This window comes from Nerophis ophidion, linkage group LG04 (genome assembly GCF_033978795.1).
Source record: "Nerophis ophidion isolate RoL-2023_Sa linkage group LG04, RoL_Noph_v1.0, whole genome shotgun sequence".
In the NCBI taxonomy this organism is placed as follows: domain Eukaryota; kingdom Metazoa; phylum Chordata; class Actinopteri; order Syngnathiformes; family Syngnathidae; genus Nerophis; species Nerophis ophidion.
In genome coordinates this window covers 85,252,693-85,270,215 of record NC_084614.1, presented here as the reverse complement: position 1 = coordinate 85,270,215, position 17,523 = coordinate 85,252,693, and the positions used below count along the sequence as shown (strand labels likewise).

The following is a 17,523-nucleotide window of genomic DNA, read 5'->3' as shown; positions in this document are numbered from 1 at the left end:
CATGCAGAAAACTAAGAGCCGTGGGCCTAAAATAGTCGGTCCCAGGCAGTAGACAACGTTCAGAAGGTGTGCTGGAGCTGAACATTAGAGCGTAGGGCGAGACTGTGGCTAAGTGTGCAGCTCCATGCATTCTCCTCATGAGCAAAATCGAACGCTGTCTCTGCATGGTTCTTTGCTTCTTGTCTGTTTCATAGATGTCATCGGGGTTTGAATCTGACAATTTGCCTTTTTGCGTGTGTGTGTGTGTGTGTGTGTGTGTGTGTGTGTGTGTGTGTGTGTGTGTGTGTGTGTGTGTGTGTGTGTGTGTGTGTGTGTGTGTGGTACACATCACTGACCGCATGCAGACGACTAAGAGCCGTGGGCCTAAAATAGTCGGTCCCAGGCAGTAGACCACGTCCAAAAGGTGTGCTGGAGCTGAACATTAGAGCGTAGGGCGAGACTGTGACTAAGTGTGCAGCTCCATGCATTCTCCTCATGAGCAAAATTGAACGCTGTCTCTGCATGGTTCTTTGCTTCTTGTCTGTTTCATAGATGTCCTCAGGGTTTGAACCTGACAATTTGCCTTTTTTGGTGTGTTTTTGTGTGTGTGTGTGTGTGTGTGTGTGTGTTACACATCACTGACCCCATGCAGAAAACTAAGAGCCGTGGGCCTAAAATAGTCGGTCCCAGGCAGTAGACAACGTTCAGAAGGTGTGCTGGAGCTGAACGTTAGAGCGTAGAGCGAGACTGTGACTAAGTGTGCAGCGCCATGCATTCTCCTCATGAGCAAAATTGAACGCTGTCTCTGCATGCTTATTTGCTTCTTGTCTGTTTCATTGATGTCATCAGGGTTTGAACCTGACAATTTGCCCTTTTTGGTGTGTTGTGTGTGTGTGTGTGTGTGTGTGTGTGTGTGTGTGTGTGTGTGTGTGTGTGTGTGTGTGTGTGTGTTACACATCACTGACCCCATGCAGACGACTAAGAGCCGTGGGCCTAAAATAGTCGGTCCCAGGCAGTAGACCATCTCCAGAAGGTGTGCTAAAGCTTTTTTTTTGTTGAAAGCGTTCATGTGGGACGTCCCCGGTGTCGCTCGACCACTGTTTGAATAATAATGTATTTATATTATTACATAACTTTAGTATGTTTAAGGCCCGTTGCTATAGTTATTAGCTATTGTGCTCAAGTTAGACTTTTCTATCTGTGCTAGGACGAAACTTTGTCAGATGTTATCGTTGTTTTAGCCCACTAACAGCCAAAGACTTCAAAGACGTCAACGCAGATAAGACTACAGCATGCAGACCAAGCAGAGACAAGGTGAAATCACAGCACATTCTGTCCCGTATGTGACCACTCCTTTTTAAAGGCAGCCTCAGGGATGTTGACTGTGGAACTCCTGAATAAATAGAGGGGCGCAGGAGCTGAACCTTAGAGCTTAGGGCGAGACTCTATGTGTACAGTTTGTGTACAAGTCCAAGTAAAGTCTCCAGGCTTTGCGCATGAGTCCAATTCAAGTTTAAGGTTTTTGTGCACAAGTCCAAGTCAAGGCTTCAGTCTTTGTGTACGAGCCCAAGTCAAAACTTCAGTCTTTGTGTACAAGTCCAAGTCTAGTCTCAAGTCTATATTATGTGTTCCAGTCAAGTCTCAAGTCTTTGTGCATGTGCCCAAGTCAAATCTCAAGTTTTTGTGGATGAGTCCAAGTCTCAAGTCTTTGTGCACGAGTCCAAGTCAAATCTTTGTGCACGAGTCCAAGTCACGTCTCAAGTCTTTGTGCATAAATCTAAGTCAAGTCTACAGTCGTTGTGTACAAGTCCAAGTCAAGTCTTTGTGCACCTGTCCAAGTTAAGAGTTAAGTCTTGGTGAACAAGTCAAGTCTCGAGTCTTTGTGCAGGAGTTCAAGTCAAGTCTCCAGTGTTTGTGTACGAGTCCAAGTCAAGTGTCCAGTGTTTGTTTACGAGTCCAAGTCAAGTCTTTGTGCACCAGTCCAAGTCAAGTCTCAAGTTCTTGTGCATGAGTCCAAGTCAAGTCTTTGTGCAGGAATCCAAGTCAAGTCTCTAGTCTTTGTGTACGAGTCCAAGTCAAGTCTTTAGTCTTTGTTTACTATTCCAAGTCAAATTTTCAGTCTTTGTGCACGAGTCCAATTCAAGTCTCCAGTCTTTGTGTATGAGTCCAAGTCAAGTCTCAAGTCTTTGTGTATGAGTCCAAGTCAAGTCTCAAGTCTTTATGCATGCGTCCGAGTCAAGTCTCCAGTCTTTTTGTCTGATTCCAAGTCGAATTTCCAGTCTTTGTGCACGAGTCCAAGTCAAGTCTCAAGTCTTTGGGCAGGAGTTCAAGTCAAGTCTCCAGTGTTTGTTTACTAGTCCAAATCAAGTCTCCAGTGTTTGTTTACGAGTCCAAGTCAAGTCTCAAGTCTTTGTGTATGAGTCCAAGTCAAGTCTCAAGTCTTTGTGTATGAGTTCAAGTCAAGTCTCAAGTCTTTGTGCATGCGTCCAAGTCAAGTCTCCAGTCTTTTTGTCTGATTCCAAGTCAAGTCTCGAGTCTTTGTGCAGGAGTTCAAGTCAAGTCTCCAGTGTTTGTTTACTAGTCCAAGTCAAGTCTCCAGTGTTTGTTTACGAGTCCAAGTCAAGTCTTTGTGCTCCAGTCCAAGTCAAGTCTTCAGTGTTTGTTTACGAGTCCAAGTCAAGTCTTTGTGCTCCAGTCCAAGTCAAGTCTCAAGTTCTTGTGAACAAGTCCAAGTCAAGTCTTTGTGCAGGAGTCCAAGTCAAGTCTCCAGTCTTTGTGCATGAGTTCAAGTCTAGCCTCCAGTCTTTGTGTACAAGTCCAAGTCAAGTCTCCAGTTTTTGTGCACGTGTCCAACTCAAGTCTTTGTGCTCCAGTCCAAGTCAAGTCTCAAGTTCTTGAGAACGAGTCCAAGTCAAGTCTTTGTGTAGGAGTCCAAGTCAAGTCTCCAGTCTTTGTGTACGAGTCCAAGTCAAGTCTCCAGTCTTTGTTTACGAGTCCAAGTCAAGTCTCCAGTCTTTGTGTACTATTCCAAGTCAAATTTCCAGTCTTTGTGCACGAGTCCAATTCAAGTCTCAAGTCTTTGTGTATGAGTCCAAGTCAAGTCTCAAGTCTTTGTGCATGTGTCCAAGTCAAGTCTCAAGTCTTTGTGCACGAGTCCAAGTCAAGTCTCAAGTCTTTGTGCATGAGTCCAAGTCAAGTCTCAAGTCATAGTGCAGGAATCCAAGTCAAGTCTCCAGTGTTTGTTTACGAGTCCAAGTCAAGTCTCCAGTGTTTGTTTACGAGTCCAAGTCAAGTCTTTGTGCTCCAGTCCAAGTCAAGTCTCAAGTTCTTGTGCACGAGTCCAAGTCAAGTCTTTGTGCAGGAGTTCAAGTCAAGTCTCCAGTCTTTGTTTACGAGTCCAAGTCAAGTCTCCAGTCTTTGTGTATGAGTTCAAGTCTAGCCTCCAGTCTTTGTGTATAAGTACAAGTCAAGTCTCAAGTCTTTGTGCATGCGTCCAAGTCAAGTCTCAAGTCTTTGTGCACGAGTCCACATCAAGTCTCCACTCTTTGTGTACGAGTCCAAGTCAAGTCTCCAGTCTTTGTTTACGAGTCCAAGTCAAGTCTCCAGTCTTTGTGTACTATTCCAAGTCAAATTTCCAGTCTTTGTGCACGAGTCCAAGTCAAGTCTCAAGTCTTTGTGTATGAGTCCAAGTCAAGTCTCAAGTCTTTGTGCATGCGTCCAAGTCAAGTCTCAAGTCTTTGTGCACGAGTCCAAGTCAAGTCTCAAGTCTTTGTGTATGAGTCCAAGTCAAGTCTCAAGTCATAGTGCAGGAGTTCAAGTCAAGTCTCCAGTGTTTATTTACGAGTCCAAGTCAAGTCTCCAGTGTTTGTTTACGAGTCCAAGTCAAGTCTTTGTGCTCCAGTCCAAGTCAAGTCTCAAGTTCTTGTGCACGAGTCCAAGTCAAGTCTTTGTGCAGGAGTCCAAGTCAAGTCTCCAGTCTTTGTGCATGAGTCCAAGTCAAGTCTCAAGTCTTTGTGTATGAGTCCAAGTCAAGTCTCAAGTCTTTGTGCATGCGTCCAAGTCAAGTCTCAAGTCTTTGTGCACGAGTCCAAGTCAAGTCTCAAGTCTTTGTGTATGAGTCCAAGTCAAGTCTCAAGTCATAGTGCAGGAGTTCAAGTCAAGTCTCCAGTGTTTATTTACGAGTCCAAGTCAAGTCTCCAGTGTTTGTTTACGAGTCCAAGTCAAGTCTTTGTGCTCCAGTCCAAGTCAAGTCTCAAGTTCTTGTGCACGAGTCCAAGTCAAGTCTTTGTGCAGGAGTCAAAGTCAAGTCTCCAGTCTTTGTGCATGAGTCCAAGTCAAGTCTCCAGTCTTTGTGCATGAGTTCAAGTCTAGCCTCCAGTCTTTGTGTACAAGTCCAAGTCAAGTCTCCAGTCTTCGTGCACGTGTCCAACTCAAGTCTTTGTGCTCCAGTCCAAGTCAAGTCTCAAGTTCTTGTGAACGAGTCCAAGTCAAGTCTTTGTGCAGGAGTCCAAGTCAAGTCTCCAGTCTTTGTTTACAAGTCCAAGTCAAGTCTCCAGTCTTTGTGTACTATTCCAAGTCAAATTTCCAGTCTTTGTGCACGAGTTCAAGTCAAGTCTTAAGTCTCTGTGTATGAGGTCAAGTCAAGTCTCAAGTCTTTGTGCATGCATCCAAGTCAAGTCTCAAATCTTTGTGCATGCATCCAAGTCAAGTCTCAAGTCTTTGTGCTCCAGTCCAAGTCAAGTCTCAAGTTCTTGAGAACGAGTCCAAGTCAAGTCTTTGTGTAGGAGTCCAAGTCAAGTCTCCAGTCTTTGTGTACGAGTCCAAGTCAAGTCTCCAGTCTGTGTACTATTCCAAGTCAAATTTCCAGTCTTTGTGCACCAGTCCAAGTCAAGTCTCAAGTCTTTGTGTATGAGTCCAAGTCAAGTCTCAAGTCTTTGTGTATGAGTCCAAGTCAAGTCTCAAGTCTTAGTGCTGGAGTTCAAGTCAAGTCTCCAGTGTTTGTTTATGAGTCCAAGTCAAGTCTCCAGTGTTTGTTTACGAGTCCAAGTCAAGTCTTTGTGCTCCAGTCCAAGTCAAATCTAAAGTTCTTGTGCACGAGTCCAAGTCAAGTCTTTTTGCAGGAGTCCAAGTAAAGTCTCCAGTCTTTGTGTACGAGTCCAAGTCAAGTCTCCAGTCTTTGTTTACGAGTCCAAGTCAAGTCTCCAGTCTTTGTGTGCTATTCCAAGTCAAATTTCCAGTCTTTGTGCACGAGTCCAAGTCAAGTCTTTGTGTATGAGTCCAAGTCAAGTCTCAAGTCCTTTTGCACGAGTCAAAGTCAAGTCTCAAGTCTTTGTGCATGAGTCCAAGTCAAGTCTCAAGTCTTTGTGCATGAGTCCAAGTCAAGTCCCTTTTCTTCATCTAAATGGGAATATATGAAGATCTCAGCAGTCGGCATCCCAATGACAGCAGACCTTGTACAGTAAGTGATTGTTGGTTCTTGTTAATGTTGAACAAAAAGTAATACGTAAATAGTAAATGCTAATAGGAATGTTACTACTATATTCATATAATCTGTATAAAACTTTAATGGAGGTTTTTAAAGGCAGAATCCAACTATTTTCATCACATTTATTTACTGTTTAGCTGCATAAAAAAAACGGGTGTTGTTTTAATACAAAAATTCCCTAAAAAGTGCAGTTCCCCTTTAAGCAATTTTTTTTTCAACAACACCCGTTTTTTCGCAGTATTAAACAAATCTTCCATATGAAAACAATTCCTTGCACTATGCATTTGCTCACATGCGGATCATTCCAGTCACAGTTAGTGCCAAGGAATTAAGTAAAAAAAAAAAAAAATGTATTATTAAAATGAATTATTTAATTAGATATTCTATTACAACCAAAAGTAATTCACAATTTATAAACAAATAAACAACACCCAACCTCATTCATATTTTCAGTTACTTTTTGCACTGTTTTCCTGGTAATGACACACGTTCCTTCCATCCATCCATCCATTTACTACCGCTTATTCCCTTTTGGGGTCGCTGGTGCCTATCTCAGCAACAATCGGGCGGAAGGCGGGGTACACCCTGGACAAGTCGCCACCTCATCGCAGATAACACAAGTTGTACTAAACAATTCCTTGCACTATGCATTTTCTCGTATCCGGATCATTTGGCGTAAGGACCAGATGAGTCGCCCGCTGGCCTGTTCTAAAAATAGCTCAAAAAGCAGCACTTACCAGTGAGCTGCCTCAATTTTTTGAATTTTATTTATTTATTAGCAAGTTGGTCTCGCTTTGCTCGACATTTTTAATTCTAAGAGAGACAAAACTCAAAAAGAATTTGAAAATCCAAGAAAATATTTGAAAGACTTGGTCTTCACTTGTTTAAATAAATAAATAATTTTTTTTTTACTTTGCTTCTTATAACTTTCAGAAAGACAATTTTAGAGAAAAAATACAACCTTAAAAATGATTTTAGGATTTTTAAACACATATACTTTTTTACCTTTTAAATTCCTTCCTCTTCTTTCCTGACAATTTAAATCAATGTTTAAGTACATTTATTTTTTTATTGTAAAGAATAATAAATACATTTTAACTTAATTCTTCATTTTCAAAGAAGAATATTTGTGAAATATTTCTTCAAACTTATGATTAAAATAAAATAAAAATATTCTGACGAATCTAGAAAATCTGTAAAATCAAATTTAAATCTTATTTCAAAGTCTTTTGAATTTCTTTTAAAATTTTTGTTGTGGAAAATCTAGAAGAAAATAATAATTTGTCTTTGTTAGAAATATAGCTTGGTCCAATTTGTTATATATTCTAAAAAAAAACTGCAGAATGGATTTTAACTTATTTAAAACATGTCATCAAAATTTTAAAATTAATCTTAATCAGGAAAAATGACTAATGATGTTCCATAATTTTAATTTTTTTTATTTTTTCAAAAATATTCGAATTAGCTAGTTTTTCTCTTCTTTTTTTTCGGTTGAATTTTGCATTTTAAAGAGTCGAAATTGAAGATAAACTATGTTTCAAAATTTAATTTTTTCCCCTCTTTTAAACTGTTCAATTAAGTGTATTTTACATTATTTATTCTCTACCAAAGACCTTCCCTAAAAGGAAAGAAAATGTATGAAGGAATGACCCATCCATCCATCCATTTACTACCGCTTATTCCCTTTGGAGTCGCGGGGGGCGCTGGTGCCTATCTCAGCTACAATCGGGCGGAAGGCGGTGTACACCCTGGACAAGAAATACCCATTTTTTTAAATATATATATATATATAGCTTTTATATATTAAAGGTAAATCGAGCAAATTGGCTATTTCTGGCAATTTATTTAAGTGTGTATCAAACTGGTAGCCCTTGGCATTAATCAGAACCCAAGAAGTAGCTCTTGGGTTCAAAAAGGTTGGTGACCCCTGGTCTAAAGCATAGCAAAACTCCACAAGTCGGAGCATAAAGAACGCGGGCGGGGAAGAAAATGTTCAATTCTACAGAAAATGCATTTCTGACACTTTTACTGGACATTTATTCGATGTTATTGCCTTCCCTGTCACAGGTGTAGGGGGTGTGTTGCTCCTACCTGGAAACGACCAGCGGCAATATGAGCATTTTCAACATCCTCATGAGCAGCTCTCCGGGAAACTGGAAGTACTTCACCTCCTGCAGGAAGAACACGGTAATGTTAGCTCCCCGTAAAAGATGGGAAAAAGGTAAAAACGCTGGGGAAGAAGATGAGTCAAAAAATTCAATCTAGACTGGTCTCATCTGGAGTGGGGGGGAAAAAACCCTCAATGCCGTTACAAACAATCACGACAACTCGCAACAGAGGGGCGCTGGAGGGGAACCAAGCGGTGGTGAAGGCGTGGGGTGGGGGAAAGTGTGTGTGTTTATATGCCCATTGTCTTGGATGTGTTGATGTAGTGTCCATAGGCCTGGGGCCGTTCTGCATGCAAGCAAAAGTTTGACTCCAGGTGTCGTTGAGGAGGGAGGGAGGTCAAAAGCGTCCATCATTAAGGAGTCCTCGGGGGGAAGGGAGGGAGGTCAAAAGCGTTCATCATTAAGTAGTCCTCGGGGGGTGGGAGGGAGGTCAAAAGCGTTCATCATTAAGGAGTTCTCGGGGGGAGGGAGGGAGGTCAAAAGCGTTCATCATTAAGGAGTCCTCGGGGGGAGGGAGGGAGGTCAAAAGCGTTCATCATTAAGGAGTCCTCGGGGGGAGGGGGGGAGGTCAAAAGCGTTCATCATTAACGAATATCCGTGGGGAAGGGAGGGAGGTCAAAAGCGTTCATCATTAAGGAGTCCTCGGGGGGAGGGAGGGAGGTCAAAAGCGTTCATCATCAAGGAGTCCTCGGGGGGATGGAGGTAGGTCAAAAGCGTTCATCATTAAGGAGTCCTCGGGGGGAGGGAGGGAGGTCAAAAGCGTTCATCATTAAGGAGTCCTCGGGGGGAGGGAGGGAGGTCAAAAGCGTTCATCATTAGGGAGTCCTCTGGGGGAGGGAGGGAGGTCAAAAGCGTTCATCATTAAGGAGTCCTCGGGGGGAGGGAGGGAGGTCAAAAGCGTTCATCATTAAGGAGTCCTCGGCGGGAGGGAGGTCAGAAGCGTTCATCATGAAGGAGTCCTCGGGGGGAGGGAGGGAGGTCAAAAGCGTTCATCATTAAGGAGTCCTCGGGGGGAGGGAGGGAGGTCAAAAGCGTTCATCATTAAGGAGTCCTCGGGGGGAGGGAGGGAGGTCAAAAGCGTTCATCATTAAGGAGTCCTCGGGGGGAGGGAGGGAGGTCAAAAGCGTCCATCATTAAGGAGTACTCGGGGGGAGGGAGGTCAAAAGCGTTCATCATTAAGGAGTCCTCGGGGTGAGGGAGGGGAGGTCATAAGCGTTCATCATTAAGGAGTCCTCGGGGGGAGGGAGGGAGGTCAAAAGCGTTCATCATTAAGGAGTCCTCGGGGGGAGGGAGGGAGGTCAAAAGCGTTCATCATTAAGGAGTCCTCGGCGGGAGGGAGGGAGGTCAGAAGCGTTCATCATTAAGGAGTCCTCGGGGGGAGGGAGGGAGGTCAAAAGCGTTCATCATGAAGGAGTCCTCGGGGGGGGAGGGAGGGAGGTCGAAAGCTTTCATCATTAAGGAGTCCTCGGCGGGAGGGAGGGAGGTCAAAAGCGTTCATCATTAAGGAGTCCTCGGGGGGAGGGAGGGAGGTCAAAAGCGTTCATCATGAAGGAGTCCTCGGGGGGGAGGGAGGGAGGTCAAAGGCGTTCATCATTAAGGAGTCCTCGGGGGGAGGGAGGGAGGTCAAAAGCGTTCATCATTAAGGAGTCCTCGGGGGGAGGGAGGGAGGTCAAAAGCGTTCATCATTAAGGAGTCCTCGAGGGGAGGGAGGGAGGTCAAAAGCGTTCATCATGAAGGAGTCCTCGGGGGGGAGGGAGGGAGGTCAAAAGCGTTCATCATTAGGAGTCCTCGAGGGGAGGGAGGGAGGTCAAAAGCGTTCATCATTAAGGAGTACTCGGGGGGAGGGAGGTCAAAAGCGTTCATCATTAAGGAGTCCTCGGGGTGAGGGAGGGGAGGTCAAAAGCGTTCATCATTAAGGAGTCCTCGGGGGGAGGGAGGGAGGTCAAAAGCGTTCATCATTAAGGAGTCCTCGGGGGGAGGGGGGGAGGTCAAAAGCGTTCATCATTAAGGAGTCCTCGGGGGGAAGGAGGGAGGTCAAAAGCGTTCATCATGAAGGAGTCCTCGGGGGGGGGAAGGAGGGAGGTCAAAAGCGTTCATCATTAAGGAGTCCTCGCGGGGAGGGAGGGAAGTCAAAAGCGTTCATCATTAAGGAGTCCTCGGGGGAGGGAGGGAGGTCAAAAGCGTTCATCATTAAGGAGTACCCGTGGGGAAGGGAGGGAGGTCGAAAGCTTTCATCATTAAGGAGTCCTCGGGGGGGAGGGAGGGAGGTCAAAAGCGTTCATCATTAAGGAGTCCTCGGGGGGAGGGAGGGAGGTCAAAAGCGTTCATCATTAAGGAGTACCCGTGGGGAAAGGAGGGAGGTCAAAAGCGTTCATCATTAAGGAGTCCTCGGGGTGAGGGAGGGAGGTCAAAAGCGTTCATCATTAAGGAGTCCTTGGGGGGAGGGAGGGAGGTCAAAAGCGTTCATCATTAAGGAGTCCTCGGGGGGAGGGAGGGAGGTCAAAAGCGTTCATCATTAAGGAGTCCTTGGGGGGAGGGAGGGAGGTCAAAAGCGGTCATCATTAAGGAGTCCTCGGGGGGAGGGAGGGAGGTCAAAAGCGTTCATCATTAAGGAGTCCTCGGGGGGAGGGGGGGAGGTCAAAAGCGTTCATCATTAAGGAGTCCTCGGGGGGAAGGAGGGAGGTCAAAAGCGTTCATCATGAAGGAGTCCTCGGGGGGGGGAAGGAGGGAGGTCAAAAGCGTTCATCATTAAGGAGTCCTCGCGGGGAGGGAGGGAGGTCAAAAGCGTTCATCATTAAGGAGTCCTCGGGGGAGGGAGGGAGGTCAAAAGCGTTCATCATTAAGGAGTACCCGTGGGGAAGGGAGGGAGGTCGAAAGCTTTCATCATTAAGGAGTCCTCGGGGGGGAGGGAGGGAGGTCAAAAGCGTTCATCATTAAGGAGTCCTCGGGGGGAGGGAGGGAGGTCAAAAGCGTTCATCATTAAGGAGTACCCGTGGGGAAAGGAGGGAGGTCAAAAGCGTTCATCATTAAGGAGTCCTCGGGGTGAGGGAGGGAGGTCAAAAGCGTTCATCATTAAGGAGTCCTTGGGGGGAGGGAGGGAGGTCAAAAGCGTTCATCATTAAGGAGTCCTCGGGGGGAGGGAGGGAGGTCAAAAGCGTTCATCATTAAGGAGTCCTCGGGGGGGAGGGAGGGAGGTCAAAAGCGTTCATCATTAAGGAGTCCTCGGGGGGAGGGAGGGAGGTCAAAAGCGTCCATCATTAAGGAGTCCTCGGGGGGAGGGAGGGAGGTCAAAAGCGTCCATCATTAAGGAGTCCTCGGGGGGAGGGAGTGTTTTCAGAACAGCCTGCTCCTGTTGTTGCAGCTTTCCAGGCCACTTGAGGGAGTCAAATCGTAGATTAGGATATCCGTTTTTCCGCGAGCAGACATTGAGCTGATGTGCAAAACGACCGAATTGCCTTTTCAAGGCAAGAACCGTTCCAAGGGCTAAGGTACAGTACGGAGTGAGGGTGCAAGGAGTTATTTTTAGCCATTGACTTTGCATCCTTAGCTTAGTTTTAGCATGATATTGTGCGTATTGCAGTTTAAAAATATTAAAATTAAGAAAATATTTATTCAAATAAGATATTTTGGTTAAATCTTGTTCAAATCATCAACATCCCCAGGATGCTGGATCTGGATGGTCAGATGAAGGAAAAATTGAAAGCAGTAACACAGAAATCTGTTTGGAGGAGAAAGGGTGAGTCCTTTAATCCCAGGAACACAATGTCTACCGTCAAGCATGGTGGTGGTAGCATAATTCTCTGGGCCTGTTTTGCTGCCAATAGATCTGGTGCTTTACAGAGAGTAAATGGGACAATGAAACAGAACGATTACCCCCAAATTCTTCAGGACAAGCTAAAATCATCAACCCGGAGGTTGGGTCTTGGGCACAGTTGGGGGTTCCAGCAGGACAATGACCCCAAACACACCTCAAAAAGTGGTAAAGGAATGGCTAAATCAGGCTAGAATGAAGGTTTTAGAATGGCCTTCCCAGAGTCCTGACTTAAACGTGTGGACAATGCTGAAGAAACAAGTCCATGTAAAAAAACAACAACAAATTTAGCTGAACTACACCCATTTTGTCAAGAGTTAGTGGTCAAAAATTCAACCAGAAGCTTTGTTTCCATATGAGTTGGGAAATTATGTTAGATGTAAATAGAAACGGAATACATCCATCCATCCATTTTCTACCGCTTATTCCCTTTTTGGGGTCAATGATTTGCAAATAAAATTTAAAAAAAAATTCCCGCAAATAATCATTAACTTTAGAATTTGATGCCAGCAACACGTGACAAAGAAGTTGGGAAAGTTGGCAATAAATACTGATAAAGTTGAGGAATGCTCATCAAACACTTATTTGGAACATCCCACAGGTGTGCAGGCTAATTGGGAACAGGTGGGTGCCATGATTGGGTATAAAAACAGCTCCCCAAAAACTGCTCAGTCTTTCACAAGAAAGGATGGGGCGAGGTACACCCCTTTGTCCACAACTGCGTGAGCAAATAGTCAAACAGTTTAAGAACAACAAATGTACAAATACCCCCACCTTGCGCCTTTGCCACCGCTTAAACCCCCGAGGGGTGATGGACGGCTGGAGCGGCGCTAAAAAGGCAGCAGCTACGCCACCGCGGGGCCCCCTCGCCCATATCCTTCTGCAAGTCGCGTGGCTTCTTTGTCGTAATGAGTTTCTGCTTGCTTATCGGCCATCAAGTTTATTTCCTTGGCCCCAGTCTGAGAAGTCCTTTTTTTTTCTTTGACCGTCCCCCCACCTTTTTATAGAGCGCCGTAAGTGACAACCCATCAGTCTGTAAATGTCATCAGTAGATCGCACGCACGTAAATATAAAATAGAGCTTCTTTTTCAAGGACACAACGGCAGTGAATAATACGGCAAAAGCTGGATTCAAACAAAGCACCCTCAAGTTTGTTGTTGACTACGAACTTTTGTTGAGGCAAGCGGGGGCTGAAAGCCAAAACTTGTGTACTACAATGGATGGAATTATTTGAAGACATTGGCATTGACAAAAATGATTAAATATGTATTTGTGTTTGATGTAAATATAAACAGAATATTTGCAAATCCTTTTCAACCCATATTCAATTAAATATGCCACAAAAACAACATATTTGATGTTCAAACTCAAAATCTTTATTTTTTTTTTGCAAATAATAATTTACTTGGATTTTCATGGCTGCAACACGTGCCAAAGTAGATGGGAAAGGGCATGTTCACCACTGTGTCACATCACCTTTTCCTCAAAGGGCGGTACAGCTCGGTTGGTAGAGCGGCCGTGTCAGCAACTTGAGGGTTGCAGGTTCGATTCCCGCTTCCGCCATCCTAGTCACCGCCGTTGTGTCCTTGGGCAAGACACTTTACCCACCTGCTCCCATTGTCACCCACACTGGTTTCACTATGTAAAGCGCTTTGAGTCACTCGAGAAAAGCGCTATATAAATATAATTCACTTCACTTAAACAACACTCAATAAACGTTTGGCGAATGAAGAGACCACTTTTTGAAGCGTTTAAAGTGGAATTCGTTCCCATTCTTGTTTTATGTAGAGCTTCAGTCCTTCAACAGTCCGGGGTCTCTGCTGTCCTATTTTACGCTTCACACATTTTCCATGGGAGACAGGTCTGGACTGCAGGCGGGCCAGGAAAACACCCGCACACTTTTTTTTTACGAAGCCACGCTGTTGTAACACGTGCTGAATGTGGCTTGTCATTGTCTGGCTGAAATAAGCAGGGGCGTCCATGAAAAAGACGGCACTTAGATGGTTCCAAAACCTGTATGTACCTTTCAGCATTAATGGTGCCTTCACAGATGTGTAAGTTACCCATGCCTTGGGCACTAATGCACCCCCATACCATCACACATGCTGGCTTTCGAACTTTGCGTCGCTAACAGTCTGGATGGTTCGCTTCCCCTCTGGTCCGGATGACACAATGTCGAATATTTCCCCCAAAAATTTGAAATGTGGACTCGTCAGGCCACAGAACACTTTTCCACTTTGCATCAGTCCATCTTAGATGATCTCGGGCCCAGAGAAGCCGGCGGCGTTTCTGGATGTTGTTGATAAATGGCTTTCGCTTTGCATTGTAGAGCTTTAACTTGCACTTACAGATGTAGCGACAAACTGTATTTAGTGACAGTGGTTTTCTGAAGTGTTCCTGAGCCCATGTGGTGATATCCTTTAGAGATTGACGTCGTCTTTGTAGCATATTCAACTGAATATGGGTTGAAAATGATTTGCAAATTATTGTATTCCGTTTATATTTACATCTAACACAATTTCCCAACTCTTATGGATATGGGGTTTGTATTAGTGTACTAATTGCAGTACTTAATATTCCGTTTTGGTGGTGAGCAACACTTAAAGATCCTGTGAAATGTCCCATAGCTCCACGGCATTGAATCAATCACGACTGGACTGTTCGGGTTAACTGTGGTGCATGTTTTTATAGATCCTGTGCCAGACTAGAGCTGTCCTATCTAGTCTTTGAGCATGAGCAACATGTCTTCCAAGACTGAACACAAAGTCGTGACTGATCCAGTACCTTAAGAACCCTTAAATTTTCTCTCGATTCTCGTACCTCAAGTGGACTTTCTCGTCTTGTTTACACGCGATATACTTAAAGAACCAGCCCTAAACAGAGGATGTGATCTGCGACCCTGCAATTTAGCCTCCAACAAAAATTAGGGGTTATAAACATTCTGGTCCCTGAAGGGGTCCAGAATGCCATTTCTTTACAACGGAATAGAATGCCAACGTTGGGGGTTTTGACTGTTTTGGACCGGCAAATACCTCGAAGCTAACGAGGGGGGATTATATTTCGACGACTGTCGTGGGCTTTGACGGTTAGGATTGCTCATTTGCGTTAAAACAGTTGTTTTTCCTCACGAGAATAGGGCGAAACCATCCTTGCCCAAGCACACCCTCCTGGTTTTGGAATATAAATGTAAATATAAAGACTCCGGCTTATTAGTGATTCCTAGAGCCCCAAAAAAAGTCTGCGGGCTATAGAGCGTTTTCCGTTCGGGCTCCAGTACTCTGGAATGCCCTCCCGGTAACAGTTCGAGATGCTACCTCAGTAGAAGCATTTAAGTCTCACCTTAAAACTCATCTGTATACTCTAGCCTTTAAATAGACCTCCTTTTTAGACCAGTTGATCTGCCGCTTCTTTTCTTTCTCCTATGTCCCCCCCTCCCTTGTGGAGGGGGTCCGGTCCGATGACCATGAATGAAGTATCAATCAATCAATCAATGTTTATTTATATAGCCCCAAATCACAAATGTCTCAAAGGACTGCACAAATCATTACGACTACAACATCCTCGGAAGAACCCACAAAAGGGCAAGGAAAACTCACACCCAGTGGGCAGGGAGAATTCACATCTAGTGGGACGCCAGTGACAATGCTGACTATGAGAAACCTTGGAGAGGACCTCAGATGTGGGCAACCCCCCCCTCTAGGGGACCGAAAGCAATGGATGTCGAGCGGGTCTAACATGATACTGTGAAAGTTCAATCCATAGTGGCTCCGACACAGTACTGGCTGTCCAGAGTCGAGACCCAGGATGGACCGCTCGCCTGTGTATCGGTTGGGGACATCTCTACGCTGCTGATCCGCCTCCGCTTGAGATGGTTTCCTGTGGACGGGACTCTGGCTGCTGTCTTGGATCCGCTTTGAACTGAACTCTGGCGGCTGTGTTGGAGCCACTATGGATTGAACTTTCACAGTATCATGTTAGACCCGCTCCACATCCATTGCTTTCGGTCCCCTAGAGGGGGGGGGGGGTTTGCCCACATCTGAGGTCCTCTCCAAGGATTCTCATAGTCAGCATTGTCACTGGCGTCCCACTGGATGTGTTTCCTTGCCCTTTTGTGGGTTCTTCCGAGGATGTTGTAGTCGTAATGATTTGTGCAGTCCTTTGAGACATTTGTGATTTGGGGCTAAATAAATAAACATTGATTGATTGATTGATTGATAAATATTTGGGGTTCGGCACCAGCCACTAGACTAAATGTGAACATTCCAAGACTAGATCAGAGCAATCTAAGTCTAAGATTAGATCTGACCAATCGAAGCCTAAGACTAGATCACACAGATCCGAGCCTATGAGCATGAACTGATGAAGCCTACTCGCAAAGAGAGGCGAGACGTCTTTTAAGACCAACCAAACAGTCCAGTGGCGTTCGATGGACCGCCCTGAGATTACAAGGACCTGGATGAACGAGAACATCCGTAGACGACATACTTAAAGGAACGCAGACAGATGTCATGCAGAACTGCAGCTGTCTCAATCCACCGGCCTTTCGGACTTGTCTGAATTATATAAGGATGCGGATGTTGTTGACCTGGTGTCTCTGTGAGTGATTGACTCCTAATCTCTTCACCGGGAATTTCTATCCATAGATGAGTCCAGCAGCAGCTGTAGGCAATCGGAAAGACTGATGGGACCAACCGTCCCGGTGCTCTAGCAAGTGGTTGTCCTGATGGATTTTGAAGCATAGTTATTTTCTCATTATCGGGATATTGCTTCATGTGTTGTCACCTGAGTGCCCTTGCACAGATTTACGTATGTGTACGTGTGAAGTTTTGGTTGTTTCTTGCTCCCCAAGTCTCTAACGTCTGGCACCTGACAGGGGAGTCATCTCTCGTACCAGCAGACGGTTTCGAAAATAGCACAGGGGGTGGCGGGAAACAGGGAGGCATTGAATCAACTGACCTGTTCAGAGAGCTGCTTGCCTCTGAGGAAGAAGCCAAGCAGGCAGCCAATTACCACGGCCAGCACTGACAGGATGAGCAGACCGTTCTGCTTGCAGACATTCTTCACCCGCCCCCACACTTCATCCAGAGCCACTGCCATCCTCCACCAGCTCCTTCTAAAGCCGCTGGGTTCCTGAATGCAACCCGGTAAACCCTCCTCCTCAGAAGAAAAAAACCCAAAACAATCCGCCAAAGTAAGCCCCCCCCCGGCCCCCCGTCGCGGCTTATTCAGTCATGCGGAGTCTTTTGAGTCGGCTCACGGTCGAGAACCAACCACCTGTGCACCGCGGAAGGCCCTGGCCGCGCCGCAGTTTGAAACAAAAGTGAAGAAGAAAAACCAAGTTGAAGTTGGGTAAATAAAACTAATCAGGCCCCCATTCCCCCCCCCCCAAAAAAAAATCAGCAACGTCTGCAAATTCCGCCGTTTCCGAACTGAGCCGCTTCCCAGGTTGTTCCGCATGAGACTGACAGCATCCCGCAGACAACCTCTTGATCTCCGTCAATCACCTCCCCTCCCCCCGTCTCACTGCCTCGCCCCCGCCCTTACACTCTTGCCGGTGGCCGACAGGGGGCCCCGCAACAGCTGGTGCTATTGTTAATACGGCTATCCTATTAGGCCGCGCCGCACGACTCCCCGTCCAAGGCTGGATTACAGGGCTCTCTGAACAATTGGACGGCGGATTGTTGAACGCCGACCAAAATTCACTAGACTGAACGGACTAAAGAAAAACCGAGTCAGAAAGTCGATGTACGACAAATCCCTTCAATTATTTGCAATGTCATTTCCATTGCTGATTTATTATGATCATTAAACGCAGGGGCTTTAATTTGATGTATTCATTTTCATTATTTCACTAACGAAGAAACCCGAGAATCCATCCATCCATTCTTCTTCTTCCGCTTATCCGAGGTCGGGTCGCGGGGGCAGCAGCCTAAGCAGGGAAGCCCAGACTTCCCTCTCCCCAGCCACTTCGTCTAGCTCTTCCCGGGGGATCCCGAGGCGTTCCCAGGCCAGCCGGGAGACATAGTCTTCCCCGTGGTCTCCTACCGGTTGGACGTGCCCTAAACACCTCCCTAGGGAGG

At 45.7% G+C, this 17,523-nt stretch overlaps 1 protein-coding gene and 1 long non-coding RNA gene across 2 annotated transcripts in view; one reads left to right on the top strand and one right to left on the bottom strand.

The window, feature by feature from the left end:
- LOC133552101 (uncharacterized) overlaps nucleotides 1-7,640 on the top strand; it is a 31,425-nt gene extending 23,785 nt beyond the window's left edge. The window contains exon 3 of the long non-coding RNA XR_009806616.1: nucleotides 7,532-7,640. This is a non-coding gene — a long non-coding RNA (uncharacterized LOC133552101). The remainder of the gene's footprint in view (nucleotides 1-7,531) is intronic.
- The window catches only part of LOC133552100 (excitatory amino acid transporter 5-like), a 100,016-nt gene extending 83,409 nt beyond the window's left edge, over nucleotides 1-16,607 (bottom strand). Inside the window, exons 1-2 of the mRNA XM_061899430.1 lie at nucleotides 16,400-16,607; nucleotides 7,556-7,635 (exon numbers count right to left, since the gene is read on the bottom strand). Coding sequence (XP_061755414.1) covers nucleotides 7,556-7,635; nucleotides 16,400-16,540 — 221 coding nt within the window. The 5' untranslated portion in view covers nucleotides 16,541-16,607. The remainder of the gene's footprint in view (nucleotides 1-7,555; nucleotides 7,636-16,399) is intronic.
- Nucleotides 16,608-17,523: the final 916 nt, after the last annotated feature.